This window comes from Nyctereutes procyonoides, unplaced genomic scaffold, assembly GCF_905146905.1.
Source record: "Nyctereutes procyonoides isolate TBG_1078 unplaced genomic scaffold, NYPRO_anot_genome, whole genome shotgun sequence".
NCBI lineage: Eukaryota > Metazoa > Chordata > Mammalia > Carnivora > Canidae > Nyctereutes > Nyctereutes procyonoides.
In genome coordinates, this window is record NW_026575136.1 from 23,406,522 (window position 1) to 23,427,181 (window position 20,660).

General features: G+C 45.8%; 1 protein-coding gene across 1 annotated transcript in view; it reads right to left on the reverse strand.

Moving 5' to 3' along the window:
- Nucleotides 1–20,660, reverse strand: part of LOC129495589 (collagen and calcium-binding EGF domain-containing protein 1) — a 225,350-nt gene that overhangs the window by 18,196 nt on the left and 186,494 nt on the right. Inside the window, exons 3-5 of the mRNA XM_055303235.1 lie at nt 13,615–13,667; nt 9,370–9,504; nt 6,975–7,127 (exon numbers count right to left, since the gene is read on the reverse strand). Coding sequence (XP_055159210.1) covers nt 6,975–7,127; nt 9,370–9,504; nt 13,615–13,667 — 341 coding nt within the window. The remainder of the gene's footprint in view (nt 1–6,974; nt 7,128–9,369; nt 9,505–13,614; nt 13,668–20,660) is intronic.

Below are 20,660 nucleotides of genomic sequence, written 5' to 3' on the forward strand. Positions count from 1 at the left end.
AGAACTTTCACTGACTAGCTCAGGAATCTTGGGCAAGTTATCTGACCTTGATAAGCCCCGATCTCCTCAACCTTAATACTGGAAGAATAATTCCTACTGCACAGGGCTATTGTGTTGATGAAATGAGATAATGCCTGTGAAAGAGTTGGCATGCCACCCGCTAGTCCTATACATGGGACACGGTGCTTGGCACAATCTTCAACCCACCAAGCCCTTTGCAGTCCTTTTGGTTGATAACCCCAGGATCCTTAAAGGAGAGTATTAACAGGAACAGAATGAGGTAAAACTGACATGTGGCAACTTTCTGAAAGTCATCTCACATGCAAGTTGACTGATGTGGGTTTAGGATTGAAGTTTCCTGAATCTGAGTCCAACACCTTTTCCACAAATCAGGCAATTTCCTCTTGGCTCTTTATCCCTGCTTAATGTACCAGTTTATAGTCCTACTTGCCTACAGAGCTTGGACTCACGTGAGGAGGACTAGAGTTATTTAGATCACTCTCGAACATAACAGAGTGACACAAGGGCATTTCTTTGCAAGAGCCCACTTGGTGGTGATGAAGCCTTAGCAACTCTGGGTGTGCTGACGGCAGAGAAGGGTGGACCCCTGTAAATGGAGGACCCTGGCTCCAGGTTTATTACATTTGTTAGTGCTGAAGGACAGCTGGAGGACATTTGTCCATTCCAGACCATCGGCTGGTTGATTTCTACAATCCCATCCTGTAACCCACCTCTCTTGTCCATCCCATCTTCTCATCCACTTCTCTGGCTTACCTACTTGTCTGTTCATCCACCTACTACTCATCTATCCCTCCCCTTCTCCCTCTTATCTACCCATGGAGCATCTGCTCTTTGCTAGGCCATGTGAGGCATCGAGAATGCAAAATAGATGAGGACACCTATTTAACATTTTGTGATTGACCTTTGTAAGGAACCAGCCTTGTTGGCAGAGCCAGGCCATTGTGAACAAGTGTTAGAAGCCCGTCTTTTCCTTTCTGCTCTTGTACACTTGAATTTTCCAAGTGTTGGTGTGATGGAGGCAACTTGATATTTTCACAATAAGAATAAACCTATCAGGTTCTAGACTCTACTTCGCTGAGATCATGGAGAGTTAGAACTGATGTGTTTTTGGTTCAATCTCCTCTACAGATAGGTGACTTGCTCCAGGTCTTCCGGAGTGCTGAGTACATAGGCTGGGCGCTTGCATGTTCTGAATCTGGCATCGTGGAGGTGCAGTGAGCCTGCTTTTGGGAGTTCTGTTTGGGACACCGGAGCACTCTCTGGCAGGCAGGCTCTGGGGATGTGGTTCTCAAGTGTCATTGCCAGACCAGCAGCAGCACAATCACCACATGGGCACCTGTTCTTGAAAACCTGAAATCCTGGGAGTGGGGCCTAGTGCACAAGTTCCAGCAAAACCCTCCAAGGGACCCTGAAGTACAAGTATGTTCAGCCATCGCTGCTCTGGAGAATAAGCTCCGTGGAAGGACTTTTGTCTGAAAATGCCTGGTGGGTTCTTTGCCCCTTTGTGTAGTTACCAGAACACAGACATCGAGGTTAACTCCATCCAGTCCACAGACATGGAGCAAAGTAGCAAGGAGCAGAGGCTCTGGTGGAGTCAGGTGATCAGAATTTAAATCCCGATGCTGCCACTTAGTACCCTTTAGGTTGGAAGCCACAGCTTCTGGGCATGTTTCTCAAGCAATAAAATGACAAAGGCATTTATCACCTGGGTAACTGCCATAGCGGCAATGAAATAAGATCTGAAAGTTCCTAGAACAGAGCCCAGTACATGGCAAGTGCTCCGTAAATGTAATTATTGTGGGTATTAAGTTCCCTACAAAATAACAGATGTGGGGTAGGGCTCTTTACATCATCTTTTGGAAAGAGCTCTCAGATGGTTGGAAGATAAGCTGCGTGTATAGGCCTGGAACATGCAATCTGTTCTGAATTGGGGCTCGTCTATCCCACAGTTTGTCTACAGTAATGTCAAGTGTGGAGCTAAGAGAATCCTGTGTACCCTATGTTAATTCATTTAGAAATCTGGGGAGACACCTGATTTTGCATGGTTTCAGTGTTCTCAATTCATGCTGTAGTCACCGAGCATCTCACTGTGTCCGTGCCCCTGTGAGGGATTGCTCAACGTTCTGCTCCAACCAGTTCAGGTTTCAAAGGTGCATTATTATTTATTAGCCACATGGGGGCATAGAGCTCTAATTTTTACTCCCTTCGAGCAGGCTATCCGTCAAAAGCCTTAGAAATAAAGTTCCTTAGATACTGTGTTAGTAATATTTCAATAAACTCAAGGATGTTCTCAACATATTTCATACGGGCAACGTCACAAACGAACAAAGCAGGTTTGTTTTTAAAAGCTGGGTGCGGAGGTCTGTGCCCTGGCAGCAGTTCTCAATGCTGGTGGCACATTATAACTACTTGGTGGTGGTGGCTGGCAGGGGTGGGTGTTAAAAAAAAATCTCACTATGTTGTACCCGACTCATCTGGGGTGTGTAGCCAGGGAACAGTATCAGCACTTAAAGCTCCCCAGGTTGAGAACCACTGATCTATGGATTAGTGGCACTTGAAAGTTACATGAAACACCTGGCCATCCCTGACACTGTACTAAGGGACGCTGGGGGTCATGGTCACTCTATCAGAAAGTAAACAAAAGTTGAAAAATAGAGCAGTAAGCTAATTACTATGGAGCCAACATGTCCTTAATTTGTCTCCCCATCTGTGCTACACAGACTCCCTGGAGTGCCTAAACTGGCTCCAGCTACATATTTTCAAAGAAAGAAAGTGACTGAGCGTGCCATTCCTGCCTAGTAGCCAGACAGCTTGTGTCACCATGCCTGTGTGTGCATGGCAACCTTTCAACTGTCGGGGGCACTTTCGAGGCCAGGCCCCTCTGCTCTCCACACGCTTCTCTAATGGTGAGCTGAGGCTGTGTTTGATCTTAAATTCCTCTGACTATAATGTCACAGACGTTGGACAATAAAAGGTTTTTTTTTTTTTAAAGGAAGGGGGAAAGGTTTTAGATCACATGTGTTTGTATTCAATAATCATTATCTCTTCATCAAAAAATAAATAACCATGATGAAATATTAGGTATTAATGAGTCCTAAACAGATGAAGCTGCTCAGCTGGCTGTGATGTTCTAGGTGCTTGGCTCGTCCGGCTCCTCACTTTTCCTGTTGCTGAGTACCTGGATGTTAATTATTCATCTTTTAGATATTGTAAGGAAAGTTCTCGGCTTAGGTCTTGAAGCCTTGGCACTCGCTGGGATAGAGGACAAAGAAATGAGGACCACACCAGGGCTCACAGGGCTGGCCGGGCATATGTGACTCATGCTATATCCCACCACATTGTGGAAGAGATGTGCGAGGACAGAGGTGTCTTCAGAGCTCATCCAGCCCAACGTTCTTGCTCTTCCTATAGAGCAGGAAGCTGGGGCCTGGAACCTGCTCTCAATTCAGTGCTCCAACCAGTGACAACCAGAGGTTAATACTGAAGCAGCTCTGGCTGCCAGCTCTCCTGACCTCCAAGCCAAGGAACTTTCCATGGCATCGCGGTTGTCAAAGAAACACGTCCAGGGCACTTGCTTTTTGTTGCCAGCACCATCAAAGCCAGCCCCCCAACTTCTCAGTGGCCCATCGCTTGAGTTATGATTCTAATATTCAGGGCATATGACATTCCTGTCCTTGCTCATAATTTTAATTATGGGTCTGGATTCCTCCTCTCCTAGCCTCCTGATGTCCTTGGTTACTGGAGTTGGAATGTTTTTCTTAGTAAAATACTAAAAACAAATGCTAGACCTATGTGCATGTGTGTTGACTTCAATAGGCACTGGTAACTGAAAAATACTGAGAAATTCTGTTTCTAATGCTGGTGTTGGCGGCAGGGAGTGTGATTCAACAGACAGTGCTGTTTTAGCTTTTTTTTTTTTTTAAACTATTCGTAGCTGTTATACTGGATGGAGGATGGAGAGAGGAGAAAAGGGATTTGGCAGTCTAGGCTCATCTGTAAATGAATTTTGTGTGACAATACAGCTTAAGGGTATAACCACTAATCAAACAGAAAGACACCTCCCATTGAAGTCACTCTAAAACAGGGACAAACGATCTCTGAGTATGGCAGGATGGAGGAGTCCTGCCCTCTTTTTGTGCATCAGATCCTTTGCAATCTGCAGCAAAAGGCTTCCCTCTGGACTTTCGGCTGCTTCACCTGGTGATGAAGACATCTTTGCCTGAAAGCCAAGCTCCTGACCTACCAAGTCCAACCCCAGGGCTTCAGGCCTTTGATGTTAATAAGTTAGAATTTTCGAAATTGTATTTTTCAGGACACTATTGTCTGTGAGATGTTTATAGGCCTTTCTTAATAATCTGGGGAAATTCAGGCTTGATCAAAATTAACATTTTTGACGAAGACAATCTCTTTGAGCGTCTCATAGCACTTGGCCCATGAAGCCTTAAGTGGGCACAGAACGTGTTCTTCCCCAAACATTTGAATGCAGATGCTTCTAACGAAAGAAGGGCTTATTAGCAGCTCACGAGACCCCAAAGCTAAGTAGAATGCAATGTGGGGACATGCTGTAATAAATGATGGGGAGAAAAACAGGTCATCTTTAAGTGAAAGGAATATGAGAGAAGGTGCGAAAAAAAGTTGCATATCGACATACCTTATAAGTTACAACTGCTTCAGTTTTTCCCGGAATTCTCAGCCCTGAAAGTCTAACTGATCCTCACTTAAAATTCTTGATCTCTCAAACTTGGTGTCTCAGACTAAAACTTTGTGTGTTATACCCAAAATGTTTAAATAGTCCCAATTCATTTCTCAGGGAAGGAAGCAGAGGACTATGGTTGGAGGACTGACCTAGCACAATAGACGGCTACGTTTAAAGACACTGGGAGGACTTCTTGCATCCGGCTCTGTTGCTGGGCCTCCATCTGGGTCTACACTGCCAAAGCACAGGGCAGGAGGTGAGGCCCACCAGGCCCACCTTGTCTCGGGGCTCTGGCAAGAGCCCTCCCTAGGGTACCACACAGGGAGGCCATCTGGGACCATAGAACAGTTGCACTTCAGTGTAAAACTCTTACACTGTCTCTGGAAGGTCCATCCAGCTTCTCTGGTTCTGTTAGTTAGAGGCCAGGTCTCCGGGCAGACTACCCCACCCCACCAGGTGGGAACCACTCATGGGTGAGGCCAGGTCCTGTTATTTGGAGATCCCTCCTCTCTAACCCCACCGTGACAGTTAAGTAGGAAGTGTTTGTTGTGATTTCTGATGGTTAAGGTCTACGTTGGGTTGCTCAGCGCTGCCCCTCACGCCCCAGTAAATACGGTTCGTCTGAAAAGAAATGTAAGACAAAGAGACCAGGGAGGTGCCAGGCCGAGTTGCCCGCACAGCCCCTACGTTTCCTGGCTCAGAGCATAGCTGGAAATCCAATTCCAAAATCAAAACTTAGAAAACTGCTTTGGTGTTGCTAATTTTCAAGTTGGCCCACGAATTAATGTCAGCGGCTATAAGGCCGCCCCTCATTTGTCAAAGGATTGTCTCCCTCTCAACAAAGGAGATGATCAAATGGGTAAGTTGCACGCCCTGCCCCTCCTCCACCATGGGACAAAAATGAACTGGTTTTAATTTTGAATTAAAAAACCAAAAAGGGCCTGCAAATATTTTTCCTCAATCAACCCATCTGCCAAAAAGACTGTTCACCCCTGCTTTAGGCACCTCTGGGCACGCAGGCCCTGCATGCTTTCGACTTGAAGAAGTGTCACCAAGCCCTCTGATTCATTCACATTATTCCAGATTGCCCCATCCTGGGCTGGCTCCAGATGCATTTTGCATCTACTTCTAATATGGTGGCTTCCTCATGACTCAACCCGCTTGTTCTCAGAATTTTGCTTTGTAGATTTTCCATGCGAGGCAGCTGTCGCGCAGCTGTTCGCTGTCCTCAGCTGATGGCAAATTTCAGGCTACACCCAAGAACCATCTCCCGGGGGCTCACACCCTTTGGCCTTCCCATCCCCTTTGGATGTGATCTGCCCAGGGCGCCCTGCTCCTCCAGGGTCAGACACGGCCCAAGGCCCAGCCAGCCTCTCCGACGACAGCATCCTGCCACCTCCCCTGCCGAGGGAGGCGGGGAAGAGCTGGGCCCCGAGCACGGGAAGATGGGAGCAGCCTCCCGGCCTGTGAGTGTCGGATACAGGAGCACGAGGGCTCCTTCCTCCAGACTTAAAGGCGTAACCCAACATCGGAGCTGATCACATCCCTGAGTGACAGACACATCAGCTCAATCGGGGTGACGCCGTGCCGATCAGCTGCTCAAACTCTGCGAAGGCCAGCTTTTAACACTGTTGCACCTCACTGTGGACCGTATTTGCAAAACACAGTAAAAACCAATTAGGAAAACAAGGCAAAACACAAGCATTGATCGTTAGATTTAGACAAAATGTCTATGAAATGGGTATAGAAATGGCTAAAGACCCAACTTGTGTTTTCATCCAATCATGAACCGAGGAACGCATGGTTCTAGGCAGGCATAAGGCCTGGGCTGTATGTTAAGCGGCATTGATATACATGGTTACGTGATGCAGAAATGTTTCCTATCGCTCGCCTGTTCTCTGAGAACACAGGGTTCTGGGCTCTTCTCTGGTCATCTGAGTTTGGTCTCTGCACGCAGCTAAGTTCTACCGCCTTCTGCATGAGCACACCACCTCCACTCGGTGGAGAGCTTCCCGATACACGCCAGCTCGCAGTCCTCACTGCTAACAGGCTTTGCTCCACTGGGGCTCGACCTAATGTGCGTTACCCCCCCTCCTACCCAGATCCCACCTGCCAATATTCATGCAAGTGTCCCTTCCTGCCCGCTGCTCCCTTTCTTTTGCCGATTTTCAAGCTGGCCCATGGATTGTCAGTGGCTAAACGCCCTGGTGGGCTCCCAGGGGCTTCCTATCTATGGGGGTAACACTGCCCTACTCACCGGTGTCGTTGGGGTATTTGTCTCCCCTGGTGCACGTTCTCCCATCGTCCTCCTGGATGTAACCCTCCCGGCATTCACAGCGGTAGCTGCCCACGGTGTTGATGCACATGTGTGCACACAGCGTCTCGTTGCTGGTGGCACACTCGTCGATATCTGGGTTTGGACCAAAGGCAGAGAATGCTCTGTTTCAGAGACCTCTCTTCCAACACGACAGGTGGCATTAGGTGTGGCCATCCCGTGGATGCTTGCCCAGGGCACTTTGCCAGCCTCGATCAGAGAAGGTTGGACTAGAGAAGGACACTAGACACAGGAGCCAGCATGACGGGGAGCCTCGGGCAGTGTCCCCATGGTGGCAAGCTGATCAGTGATGGGCTTTCCGGTTGTGGCTTTGCCACCACCAAGTCGTGTGGCTTGGGGCAGGTGTTACTAGCCTTCGAAATTCCCATCTACAAAACATGATGATGACACCGGCCCGAAATACTGGGCTGGGCTCCTCGGAAGAGGCAATGAGACGATTGAGGGCAACATTCTTTGAAGAGCAAGCATCAGGGCCAGGCTTTTCTGCAAGGACCCCTGGGGCCCAAGGGTCTCCCCCACCCCCACCCCTTTATGGCTCTTGGTTCTGAACAGCAGGATGGTGACCCAAGGTCAGTTAGGACTGGCTCCTTCCCAGTTAAGAGATGTAATGAAACCTGGGAAAAGCCACTTCTGGGGGCAAAAAACAATAGTCCCAATGGGTCTAATGGAGAGTTTTCCCAGGAAATTTTGGTGTCATCAGTGATCCAGACGGACTGCTGGGCAGCTGTGGCAACGAGCCATGACACCATCCATCACGGGACCCGTCAGAGTCCACAGACACCGTGCACATCACAGACTGGCCCCCTTACCGAGTGGGGCGGAAGCAAAACTGTTTCCCACCAGGGGAGGGAGCAAGGCCCCAGTCTGCTTCCTGCTCCCTGGTTGATGACATCAGGTGGCAGTGGGGGAGGAGGGGGCGCATGACACTCAGTCCTGTCTGTGCCCATGTGGCAGATGCACAGAGCTCAGCCCTGCACGTCTTGCAGTGCTGCTCTCTGCGCCCAGGACCCCCCACCCCCCCGTGGCAGCCCCCGTGTGCGGCCAGCTGCACGTGTCCCGGCAGCAGGTACTATGTCATCTGCGGACTACGTGTCACAGCTGGATTCACCGCTGCAATTCCTCAGGCTGAACACTTTTCTTCGCGCGCCTCTGCCCTAAACCTAAGTGTGAAGCTGCCTCTCTGTCCGGAGGAGGGAGGAGGAGGGTGAAAGGAGAGAAATAGATGGAATTCTTGGCAGAATGCCAGTTTTGTGGATCCCTAGATGGGAGGCAGAGAGTACTGAAGCTCGAAGCTCCGCAAACTGAAAGGAGAAGCCCTGTGCCTGGAACCTCAGGGGAACAGAACGTGCGCCGCGCTCTCTGTAGGAGGCACACTGGGTCCCGCGGCAGGCACTTCGTGGTCTCGATCCTCTTCTCTGGGGGGTGGGGTGCTACCATAGGAGCCACTGGGGGAGAGGCTAGGAGGCTAAGGCCTAGAACTTCTCTTCCACAGTGCTCTCTGGAGCCCCAGCTGGGGCAGAGAAGGGGGGCGCGCATCACCGCTTGCTTATTCTCCACTTGGGACCACCTGGCTCCTCGGTTCATCCTCCAGGTGGTCCTCAAACTTGACCCTGCATGGGAGTCACTAGAGACAGTTGTATAAAAGCAGATTTCTGGATCCGCCCTAGGCTCTGGAGGCCAGGCCAGGCATCTTTTTTTAAACACAAGAACTGCAGATGTTTCCGAGGCAGGTTAGCCACATACTGACCACGTTTGGAAACATGTGGCTCCAGGGGACAGTTACCATCACCCTCGCAGAGGGCACAGCCGGACAGCCCGCCAGGGAGGGGGGGACCCCGCTGGGGGTGAGGGATGGTGCTAGGCTCGTCCAGCTGTGGTCCAGGTGGCCGGCTGCAGCTCCTTCTGACCCACTTCCAATCTGCCTGCCACACGGCCCCTCCCTCGTTCCCAGCCTCCCCGCCTGGTCTTCGGGAACATGTGGGTTCCTGGCTCTCTGTGTTTTTACGTTCCTGCCCACTTATATTCTGTTTGACATTGTTCTCATTTTCACTTGCTAATGTTCCCTTTCTCCTGCCCTCATATCTCACTGCCTATTAGGATCCGACTGGGACCAGCTCCCTGAAGAATGCCTTGGCTACGGCTTGTTGGATCAGTCACAGCGAAAGGCAGTGACAGCCAGCACGACGCTGAGTATCTGGACCTAAGGGGAGAACCAAAGGTCAAAGCAGCTCCGGGGAGCTGGTCCACAGGGACTATCCAACAAAGGACAGAATCACCGCCCCAGGAGCTGGGAAATTGGCCCACGATGCCAACACACCCAGGCAGTAGGGCTTCTCGCGCCTCCGGTGTCGCTCCCGGTCGTAGCGGTACCCGGGGTAGCAGGTACACAGCACTCGGCCGAAGTTATCTGTGCACTGCTGTTCACAGGGAGCCTCGGCACACACGTCGTAATCTGAAAAAGACAAGCGTGAGCTCACGTCGGCCACAGTCCTTCAGCAGCCCGGGCGGTGACCCTGGGCCTGGACCAGACCTGATTGGGTTGCTGCCTGCTGGGAATCTGCACGTTTGGACGGGTGCTAACTCTTGAAAGTCCCACGATGGGGAACTTGGTGCTCGGCCTGGCCGTGGTTGAAGGCAGACGTCACCTGTGATGCTTCCCCAGGTCACCTCCTCATCTCCTGGGGTCCGCCACTCATCTAGAAAGCCAAGATGCTCTAGATGGCCAGACCCTGCAGCAGTACCTGGGGGCCTGTCTGGTCTTTTTCACCAGCTGTGGTCCAGACAGGGAATTTCTTCCAGATGAGCACTGAAGAACAGCTGGCCCTGGTGGGGGGCGTGGGCACCATAACGTGGGAGCGAGGGCTGAAGTCACGCAGGCTAGGAGGAGCGTGAGGGAGGCTTTGGAACGCGTGTGAGTGATGCAGGGATGGTGTCTTTGTGCCCTGCAGGGGAGTGTGTGTGTGTGTGCTGGGGCTCGGTCCTGTTCCCAGGAGGAGCTGGGAACGGCTGGAGAGCTCTGGAAGCCCTATTACTTGAAAAGAATTAGAGCCTGTCCTCCTCCCAGTCCTTACAAACTGATCTTTAATGAGCCTCTGAAGGGATGTGGCTCTGAGTCAGGAGCTCAGGCTGCACCTTTACCTCCACACTAGATCCAGCATCTGCATCACTGGGCTATCTTCCCCGGGTGCTGACAGATGAATGATCCTCAGATGCGGAGTCAGCCTGGCTCTGCTCCGCCGCACAGGACGGTGGAGTGCACGGGCCCGTCAGCCTCTAGTGCAGGTGGGGTCTGCGTGGCGAGGGTCATGCCATTCTCATGATGACCCAGAGAGCTGCCCGTGCTCCATCCTTTGCCCTATAACTGTGATGCCAGGCCTGCTTTTCCTGTGGGTGTTCTTGGTCAAACCTGGTTTCCTTGATTCAGTATCCCCTCTAGGCAGCCAATGTTTCCTGCTCTATACGTTTCTTTCTCTTGCTCCCATGCTCTGCCTTTTTTGCAGAATGCCTACTCTGTCCCAGGCCCCCGGCTAGGAGGCATGCAGCATTATGATGAAGAGTATGGGTTCTGCACCCAGCCCTCCCAAGACTGCGACTATCTCTGTGACCTTGAGTCCTTTAAGCCTCATCCTCTCACCTATAAACTAGGGGTGACGGTAATCCTGACCTTATGGTGCTTTTATGAAGGTTAGCTTGGATGATGCACTAAGCACAGTGCCTGACACACAGTGAAAGCTTAACCTGCTCTTCTGCGTCCTTTATGAGTAGCTCTTATGAGTGTTTGGGTATCTGGCAAGGGCTGTGTCCCCTGGAGTAACTGGCACTACTCTCTTCCGACAGTTTATGCTCAATTAATAACTGTTGAACTAGAACAAATCAGATTATTCTATCACCTAGCCAATCAAAATAATACAGCAGGGCTTGGCAAAACATATCTGGTTGGCAACCACTACTCAGCTCTGCTGTGGCAGAGCAAAAGCAGCCTAGGTAATACACAAGTGCATGAGTGTGCTCGTGTTTCAATAAAGCTTTATTTACAAACATAGACAGTGGGTCAGATTTGGCCATAGGTTGTTGACTTCTACCTTAGGGCAACAACTGAGGCAACAACACTCTTCTAAATTGCAGCTTCTACTCAGCATATTTGTTTAAAAATTCTAGTCTCTTCACTACCTGTGATGGCTAATTTTATGTGTCAATGTGACCAGATCACCATACAGAGATACTGGGTGGAGCATATTCTAAATGTTTCCATGGAGATCTTTTTTTTTTTTTTTAAAGATGGGATCAACATTTTATTCAGTAGAGTCTGAATAAAGCAGATTACCCTCGAAAATGTTGGTGGGCCCTTTCAATCAGTTGAAGGCCTTAATAGAAAAAAGACTTCCCTAGGAAGAGGGAATTTTGGGGGTAGACAGCCTTCTGACTCAAATTGCGACTTTCTTCTGGGTCTCCAGCTTAACCTAGGGACTTCTGATTTGCCAGCCTCCACAATCTTGTCAAGTAATTCCTTTAAATAAACCTCCCTCTGTTTCTCTGAACAATCCTAACTAATACACTATCTTTTCTGAAATTTTAGTTTTATACTTTGCATTCCTGGTAATGGAAATCTTTATGATTAAAGAGATCTTGAGTAAGAACCTCTCCCCCCTTATTCCCACAGATTAAAACACTTAAGTGTTCTAGTGACACCAACACAGCAGAGAGTTACGGCAAGGCTACATTGATCACAGGTGTCACAGACTCACTTGAGGGTGAAGGGAGACTACTTTCAGGCTCTGATGTTTGAAACACGACCTCACATTTAAAGAAACTCTAAGTATGTGGTACCCATGTAATGTGTTTTTATTTAGGTTGGGCAAGGTCTTTAGCTGGGATCTTACACTGACTGGCCCAAACTTAGTTTTCTTAGTATCTGCCAAATTGAAATATAAAGGACACAGCTGCGGGTGGAGAAAAGCTGGCTTATAAAAAAATGCAATTATTTTGACCTTTGTGGGGTCTTTTTTTTCCCCCACCAAGTTCCAACCAACAGAATTGACTGGTGAGAAATTCAGTCTCGGAGAGGCCCAAGGCCACATAAACCATCATATGTAAAGTGATTTCCTAACCAACCTTCCTAAAGCAGCTCTCTCAGGGGTCCCAGCAGTGGTTTGGTGAACTCTTCCACCATTTCACTGAAGACAGCAATACACAGGGAGGATTCATTTATTTCCAGCTGAGACAAAGAAACTGCATTCTAGGAGATAAAGCAACATGAGCTGGCTTGGCCGGGAGCCTGGTCGTCCACAGAGACCTGGCTTCTTGGGTGACAGTGAAGAAACCTATTTCTCATTACCCAGCCTTCTCTCCCCAGCCCCAGGCAAACTAATCTCACACTCTCCAAACAGTTCATGTTTTCTGGATCGGCACTGGGAACCCTTTGCAGCTCTTTTCCTCCTGCTTGTCCAGGTTCTGGGCAGCCTTCCTTGATCAGTTAGGTCCTCCTCTTTCCGGAGACCGCCTCTGACTGCTCTGGTCCTCTGTGCTACGTGCCTGTTCCAGACACTGCTTCCCTGAATACCTCCGCCACACATGTTGTGGTTATCATCAAAAACAAGAGCAGGAACCACCATTCATCTAGTGCCTAGTAAGAGCCAGTTTCTGTTCCAAGTACTTCACATGTGGTAATATTCTTTTTTTTTTTTTTGTGGTAATATTCTTAAAACCACCATGAGTCAAGTACTAATACCTTCCCACGAAAACTAAGATAGGTGCGTGTTACAGACTTAATCCTAGTGTCCTCTTGAAATTTGTATGTTGAAATCCTAACCTCCAAGGTGACGGTATTAGGAGGTGGGGCCTTTGGGAGGTACATAGGTCATGAGGGTAGAGCCTTCATGAATGGACCTGGTGCATTTATAAAAGAAACCCCAGAGAGCTCCCTTGCCCTTCTGCCCCATAAGGACATAGCAAGAAGATGGCTATCTATGAACCAGGAAGCTCTCACCAGACAGGGTTTTCCAGGGTCTTGGTCTTGGACTTGAGCCTCCGGAATTACATAAGAAATATAAGTTTGTTGTTTACCAGATTATGGAATTTTTGTTACAGCAGCCAGAATGGACTAAGGCAATACGGAAAATGTAATTAAAATTCAGGTCAGATTCCATGCTATGTATGTATAGACAGGTATGTGCCTTGAGGGCTGGATACATGTCTTACACTGCTCTGCCTCTTTAGTGCTGGGCTGAGCACGGTGCTTGAAGGGGCTTTGAGTCTAGCATCTGAAAAGCACAGAGAGGTCGGGGAGGATGCTTGTGTTCTGTGTATGAAATGCTGATTAGGGAAATACAGCCCCTTCAGCTTAAAACCTGAAATATGAGAATTACTCAATATATAAGTTGTGTAATGATTTAGCTAGAACATGCTACAGGTAACCAAATAGGCGCTAGAAAAATTTAATGCCAGAGAAACCTGAAATTACACGCAGATAACCCACATACATTCTATGTACATCTGAACTTTATAGACACCTAAGGGTTAGTCACAAACAAGGTGAGAAGACATAATCTTTTATATTACATACCTTCTGGGATGCATTGTCCAAGAACAAATTTATACCCTTTGCAGCATTTTTTCCTAAGAGACAAACAAAAATGTATTTTAAATGGGATGTTAGATTAAAAATAGAATTCTTTTCAGTTATCGAATGACTTGTGCCCAGGAAAAAGTGAGGCATAAGGGAAATAAGGCATAGTGTATTTTTAAGGGAAGTGGAGATAAAAAGGGGAAAGATAATCAATATCACATGGTCACATCTTCCAACAGCAGGATGTCCTTTTCACCACGTAATATAGGAGTTTAATCACTTGAATCCTATGAAGTGGATTAACGCAGAGACTTTAAGATACTTGTATCAGATGAGGGGAGGCCTAGAGGATATAACAGAACTTTGAGGCTGGCCAGGCACCTCCTCCTCCAAGCCAGGGATTCACATGACTTGCTAATTATAACAATTAGTTAATAATAACTAGATAATTATAATGATGTCTAATTGTAATAACAATTAGGTAACTAATTATTATTAAGACTGAGGCTGGGAGCCCAATGATTCTAACCCCCTATTTGAGTGCTTGCTTTATACCTGTACCACAGAAGTTACTGAAAGGTATCTAAATTATCTGAATTAAAAAAACAGCAAATAGGCAATTCATTCATTCATTTATTTTGAGAGAGCACTCAGGAGTGGGGCAGAGGGAGAGGGAGAGAATCTCAAGCAGATTCCATGTTTAGCGCAGAGCCCAACTCGGGGCTCAATCTCATAACTCCGAGATCATGACCTCAGCCGAAATCAAGAGTCGGAGGCTTAACTACCTATATCACCCCGGTGCCCCCCGCAAAACAGGCAATTCTAACAAAAATTTCCAAGACTTCAATCTCTCCCTGAGGTAAAGAAATGGTGCCATCAGTTCAAAATGTTAATCTCTCCTGGAAGGACTATGTCTCTGGTATGGAGTTGTAAGCTCCTCACAGACCAACCCCCTGCAGACAGCAACTATACACTTTGGAGAAAACAGAAGGAAACCACCACAGGCAGGTTCTGGTGAGTCGAGAGAGAAATTCAAGATTTAAGAGGAGAGTTGAAATTCTGAACAAGGGGCTGACCCAGGCTAAGTTTCTTGCTTTCTGGGCTTTAGCCTGAGTGCCTATCACAGCTGCTAAGTGGTGTAGAAAGCTAAAACACAGGGAACCCACAGTGTGTTTTGGCTTGATCAAGTGGAAGACAAAGCTGGGGCAACCAGAGGCATGAAAAATTGAGGGAAAACCCAGGAAAGGAGAGTGCTGGAGAAGAGTAGCCTTAAATTCTGTGTATAAATCCTCTGGTAAGCCCTGACCCATGCCTGTGAGGAGCAGGTTCAAAACACCCCTGGTAAATACAACTCATGCTGGATGAAGGCTTGAGCTGCCACCTACTGCAAGGCAGCTTTCACATTACATCCAACCATGTTACTTGCCTGCCAAAAGAAAAATACCAACATTTCTTGAATGAATAGAACAGGATCCAGGGTCTTCATAACTTATACAAATGAGATAAAAAGGGGAAAGATAATCAATATCACATGGCCACATCTTCCAACAGCAGGATGTCCTTTTCACCACGTAATACAGGAGTTTAATCACTTGAATCCTATGAAGTGGATTAATGCAGAGACTTCAAGATACTTGTATCAGATGAGGGGACACAAATGAGACCCATTTTCAAGGGAAAGACAGTCAATGATGCCAACTCTGATTCTAGATGTTGGTATTATCAGACATGACGTTAAAGCAACTCTTACAACTATGTTTGATGATATAAGGGAAAATATTCTTGTGATAAAGGAAAAAGTAGGAAATCTAAGAGAAGTAGAAACTATGAAAAGAACAAAATATAAGAACTAGAAAATATATCCAAAAAGAAAACCCCATCTTGCTGAATGGGTTTCACAACTGGGTGGTGATAAGCGGGAAAGAATTAGTGAATCTGAAAATATATGCACAGGATCTACCCAGTTTAAAGAGAAAAAAAAATGATTTAAAAAAATGCACCAAACCTCAGGGACTGTGGGACAATTTCAAAAGTTCCAATGGATGGTATTTGGAGTTCCAGAAGGCAAGGAAAGCGAGCCAAAAAAAGGAGCCGAAAAAAAATGAAAAATGGTTGAAATATCCCAAGTTCAGTGAATAATGTAAATTTACAGACTAAACATATTTAGCAAACTTGAAACGGGTTAAATACACACACATATGAAAATTTGTCTGGAGACATCATAGTCCTCCTGCTGAAAACTAAAGGGAAAATCTTGAAAGCAGGCGGAGAAAAAGTACACATCATACAAGTGTGTGGGCCATGCATTTCCAATCCAAAGCCATGGTAAGCAGAAACAGTGGTAGGATATCTTTAACTACTGAGAAAACAAACCAGCCTGCTGTTAACCCAGAATCCTATATCCAGAGAAAATATCCTTTAAGACTGAAGGTGAAACAAAGATGTTTCAGATTAAAGAAAACAAAGCATTATTCACCAGCAGACCTGGATGACAAGAAATGCTAAAGTGCATTCTTCCGAATAAAAAGGGACAGGGTGCGGGGGGGGGGGGGGGGGGGCAGGGCAAGGGGAAACATAGATCTTTAGGAAGGAATGAAGTGCCCCATACATGGTAAATATCTGGATACATATAAAAAGGCTATTTTTTCATCTTTAGTTATTTTAAAGCAGAAATTATACCGTTGTCTTGCAGGATTCATAATGAAAGTAACTGCAACAAACTGCACTGCAGAATTTAAAAATGGCAGGGTTATAAAGGGACCTACATGGTCGCAAAATTTCTACACTGTGTGTGAAAATGTACAACACAACAGATAATTCCTTTTGTTCTCCAACTCCCCAGCCTCCTTATTTTTCCCTTCCCTCCCAGCTGGGTTCCTTGAAAGTTTCTCTTTACCATTTCCAAAACCAGGATGTTAATTCAGATGCCAAGAATTAATCGGGGTGCGTGAATCTGAGAATCTCCAGAACATAGGCCAAGATTTTTGAATTGTCTATAAAGGTTAAGCTATCATTTAAAAAAAAAAAGATTTCTCTTTAATCTTAAAAAAAACCACATTCAAGGTTATTCCCATGGGAATATCCTCTCAATGATTTGTATTTAGACATGCTTTCTGGGTGGAAGAGAAAGGGAGTTAAATATGGTCTAATGATTGGAGAGTGCACATCGCCTGCAGCCTATTGATGCCATGTGTGTGAGCATATCATTTGTATGTTGTAGTGAATACTGGGGCATAAGCCAGAGATTTGGGAAATTAGGCATTATTTGGGTTCTAAAGAAAATTCCCACCTTTGTCAAACGGTCTGAACCTTCCACCAGGTTAGACAAGGCTTTCTAAGAAAAATTTCACACACTTAAGCCTATTTTTTCCATCATATTTTAGTAAGACAATCACAACATGACTTTCTGCTTTTACAAATTAGTTTAGCCTACTTCAATTATTCATCAAATTTTATTTTTTTTAAAGATTTTAAGTAATCTCTACACCCACCATGGGGCTCAAACTCATAACCCCAAGATTAAGAGTTGCATGCTCTCCCACTGAGCTAGTCAGGTGCTCCTGTCAAATGCTAGACAGGTTACCACTCACAGGAGAAACTCAGCCATCTCTTCCCAAAACTTTTAAAATTTGTTAAGAATTTTATTAAATCCGGGATCCCTGGGTGGCGCAGCGGTTTGGCGCCTGCCTTTGGCCCAGGGCGCGATCCTGGAGACCCGGGATCGAATCCCACATCGGGCTCCCGGTGCATGGAGCCTGCTTCTCCCTCTGCCTGTGTCTCTGCCTCTCTCTCTCTCTCTGTGACTATCGTAAATAAATAAATAAAAAACCTTTAAAAAAAAAAGAATTTTATTAAATCCACTTGTAAATCTTGTATAAAATGTATTAAAAATGTGTACAACTTACAAACATCACATCTGGTAAGAGAACATCGTGGGGCTCAGTTGGGTACAGCAGCAGAGCCTCATTTCTCCCTGCAACATTTCTCACGTGCAGTCCAGCTGCCATGGACATTCTTACTTCAAATACATAATAAGTGGGTTTCCATTTAAAAAAAAAACAGTGGCATCTGGGATGCTTCCAAATCACACTTGAGTGAAATAACTAAGGTCCCCTCCCCTGCAAAGAACACATTTACCAATCTGTATGTATATACTCAATACAGATTATTTTGAATCTTTCCTCAGTATATTTTATGTTTTATATATATGTGGGTGTGTGATTTACTGCTATGAATGATGTGTGGCAATGTCCAGAGTTTTCCAATTAGACATAATTTCCCAACATCTCCATCTGATTTATAATTTTACATGACAAGGGAAGCCCATGGGGTAGAAATTTATGATTATCGTTATTTCTAACAGAAGTAGAGGATCTACCTTTACCTTCTGTGAAACTTACAGTCGGTCTAGGTTTCCACGGCTTAAGAAAGTCCAAGTTCCTAACAACTAGAAAGAAAACTGCTTGATCATTAAAATTTTACAGTTCTTACTTACTGTATTACTTGAAGCTGTCCTATGGAAAACTCTAAGAGGAAGAACAGTACCCTAGATGATCTGAAAGTCAATCAAATCACAAGAAAGTGGGATGAAGGGGGAACATGTGTTTTTGATACATTTTAAGTGCAATAGCACATTTAAGCATATGGTTCTATTTGTCTGTTTCTATTCAAATAGCACGCCTAACATATAGCCACGGAGAAGTTAGGCGGCATTTGAAAGTTCATGCACGTGGACGCAACCCTTATAATCTCTCCTTCTACGTCCAAGATCTCATACTTGGGCATTCTGATCTTTTTGAGCATCACAAGGGCTTGGGATTGTCCATTTAGTGGAACCCAAAGTAATCTGTCATTCGCTTTTTTATTAAATTAAATCACATAGTGATTTGATACGCCTTCAAAAGTCTACAGAGCTGTATCAGGAGATCTAAGCTTCAGAACGGCCATGCTTCATTTAAATACCTGCTCAGTTAAGAATTAACTCCCCCTCCGCTGCTTTTTTCTTTAACTGCCTATCTCACGCCATCTCTCTGCTGGAGAGAAGGAGGTCTGAGACTTCATTGCACTCTCCTGCTTCTCCAGAGTTCCTGGGAAGACAGCATTAATTTGCATGTTAAACACTCATCCAACACAAACCACCATTTAAAATAAACAATGAAATATTCCAAAGTCTAAAATAATAAACCCTGGCTTGCACATGTTACGCCGTTTCAAAGATTACTTACAACAAACATAATTTACGTACAATGAAGTCAAGATAGCCAAAGTGGAATCTTCTTCATGTTATGCAAGCACAGGCACTTGTTAGATCGAACTACAAACATGGTTGTGTGGTTTTTATCTTTAAGAAAAACAAATGAAGATGGGGAAAGTTCATGTGGATTCCGGGGAGGCAGTCCCTCTTAATCTGCTTCATGTGTCATAACTTGGGTTTTCCAAATGCAAATGCTTTTCTCATTTCTTGGCCAGGGGAAGTGGTGATCAGAGGTGGTTCTTACATAGAAAGGGTGACATCGGCTAATCAAGAAAGTCTGTGGAGGCTTCCCCTGGGTGCCCCAGAGCACTGACACACATAAAAAAATCATTTATAAAAACAGTGCAGCAAGAGACATATCCCAGCAACCAAGTGTGTGTGAAAGCTTTTGGAAGGAAAAACGGAATCAGGAAAATGAAGATGATAGAGATACCATCATTTGACTGTCTGCTGTTAGCAGATTTTAGAAAAGAAAAAAAAAAAACACCCTGCCTATAGGATTAAAGGACAAGAAGGGACCTTGAAAGGTCAAGTGAGTTATAAGGCAAGAAATAGTTCAATACTTGCACCACTGCAATGGTAAATTTCCCTAAGATTTGAGGTTTTCTTTGCATTGCTGTCTAGATATGCACCAGACAGATCAGAATTTTTTTTTTAAATGAGAGCAAGAACTGCACTTTTTAGAGTATTTTAGGGTTCTTTGTGCCAAGCTACAAGTAGTGGATGGAATAATGGCTTCGGGTCAAGCAAATCTGGTTTACAATTCTGGCTCCGTCATTTAGAGAGCTTGTAATGTGACCTCGGGCTCATTTTTTATACTCGCTGAGTTTCAGATTCCTCATGGATAACACATGAATAATAATATTTGCTCTACAGAATCATCACAAGGATTACAGATAATAAGGTACCTAGCACAGGGCCTGGTTTACAGTCAAAACAGTGTTCTAGCTGCAGGTTTATGAACGTAGCAAGAAAACAGCAAAAGCCACTCTTCTCAGGTGCCTTAATCTTATGAATCATCTCTTCCTTCCACTTCTTATTCAATGGCCAATGCCTTCTTCCAAAAAACAAAAGAGAGGGGGAGGGAAGGAAGGAGAGGGAGAAAAGTTTTGATTTCAAGATGATTGGAAAGTAGTATTTTTGTCCTCTTCTTTCAGAAGTTAAACCCAAATAATGGGACTAGGAAATAGAAATGCAAGGTCAAATTCCATGGATTAGGAATATAATTCCAATATGCAGTCTCATATGAATATGGCCAGTAGATGGGAGAATGGGAAGTGATTCCGTAGAGTAACTTCATACCTATGCGCCTTCAGAGGATGTTACCACAGAGGAGCCAACCCACCTTGCAGAACCTCAGCCAGGCTTAGGAACCAGACACACAAGGTACTGGACATTCATTCCTCATCAAATAGTTGATGAGCTGTAGGATTAGAGGCCCCACTCACCTCCACCCCCCATTCCCACAGAGCAGTTGTCCCAGCTACAGACTGTTTTTGAGAAATAAAGCTGAGAAGGTTTGGAGGACGTTCAAGAGTTTATACTCTTTCTTCCAGGTTAATGAAATTGAAGATTTATTTTCTTTTAGCTGGGAGTCTCTAGATCTACACTCTAACCTTCATCCACTACAGACATGATTTCAATGTCCATAGAAACAAAACAGAAATAAAATGGTGTACTTCCAGGGTTCAGTTTCATCTACTACATCATGTCTATCATCCTTGATGTAAATAATGCCTATGTCCAAGTTGTGAGATTATGGCAACCCTCTCTTGCAGGAGGAAAGGGG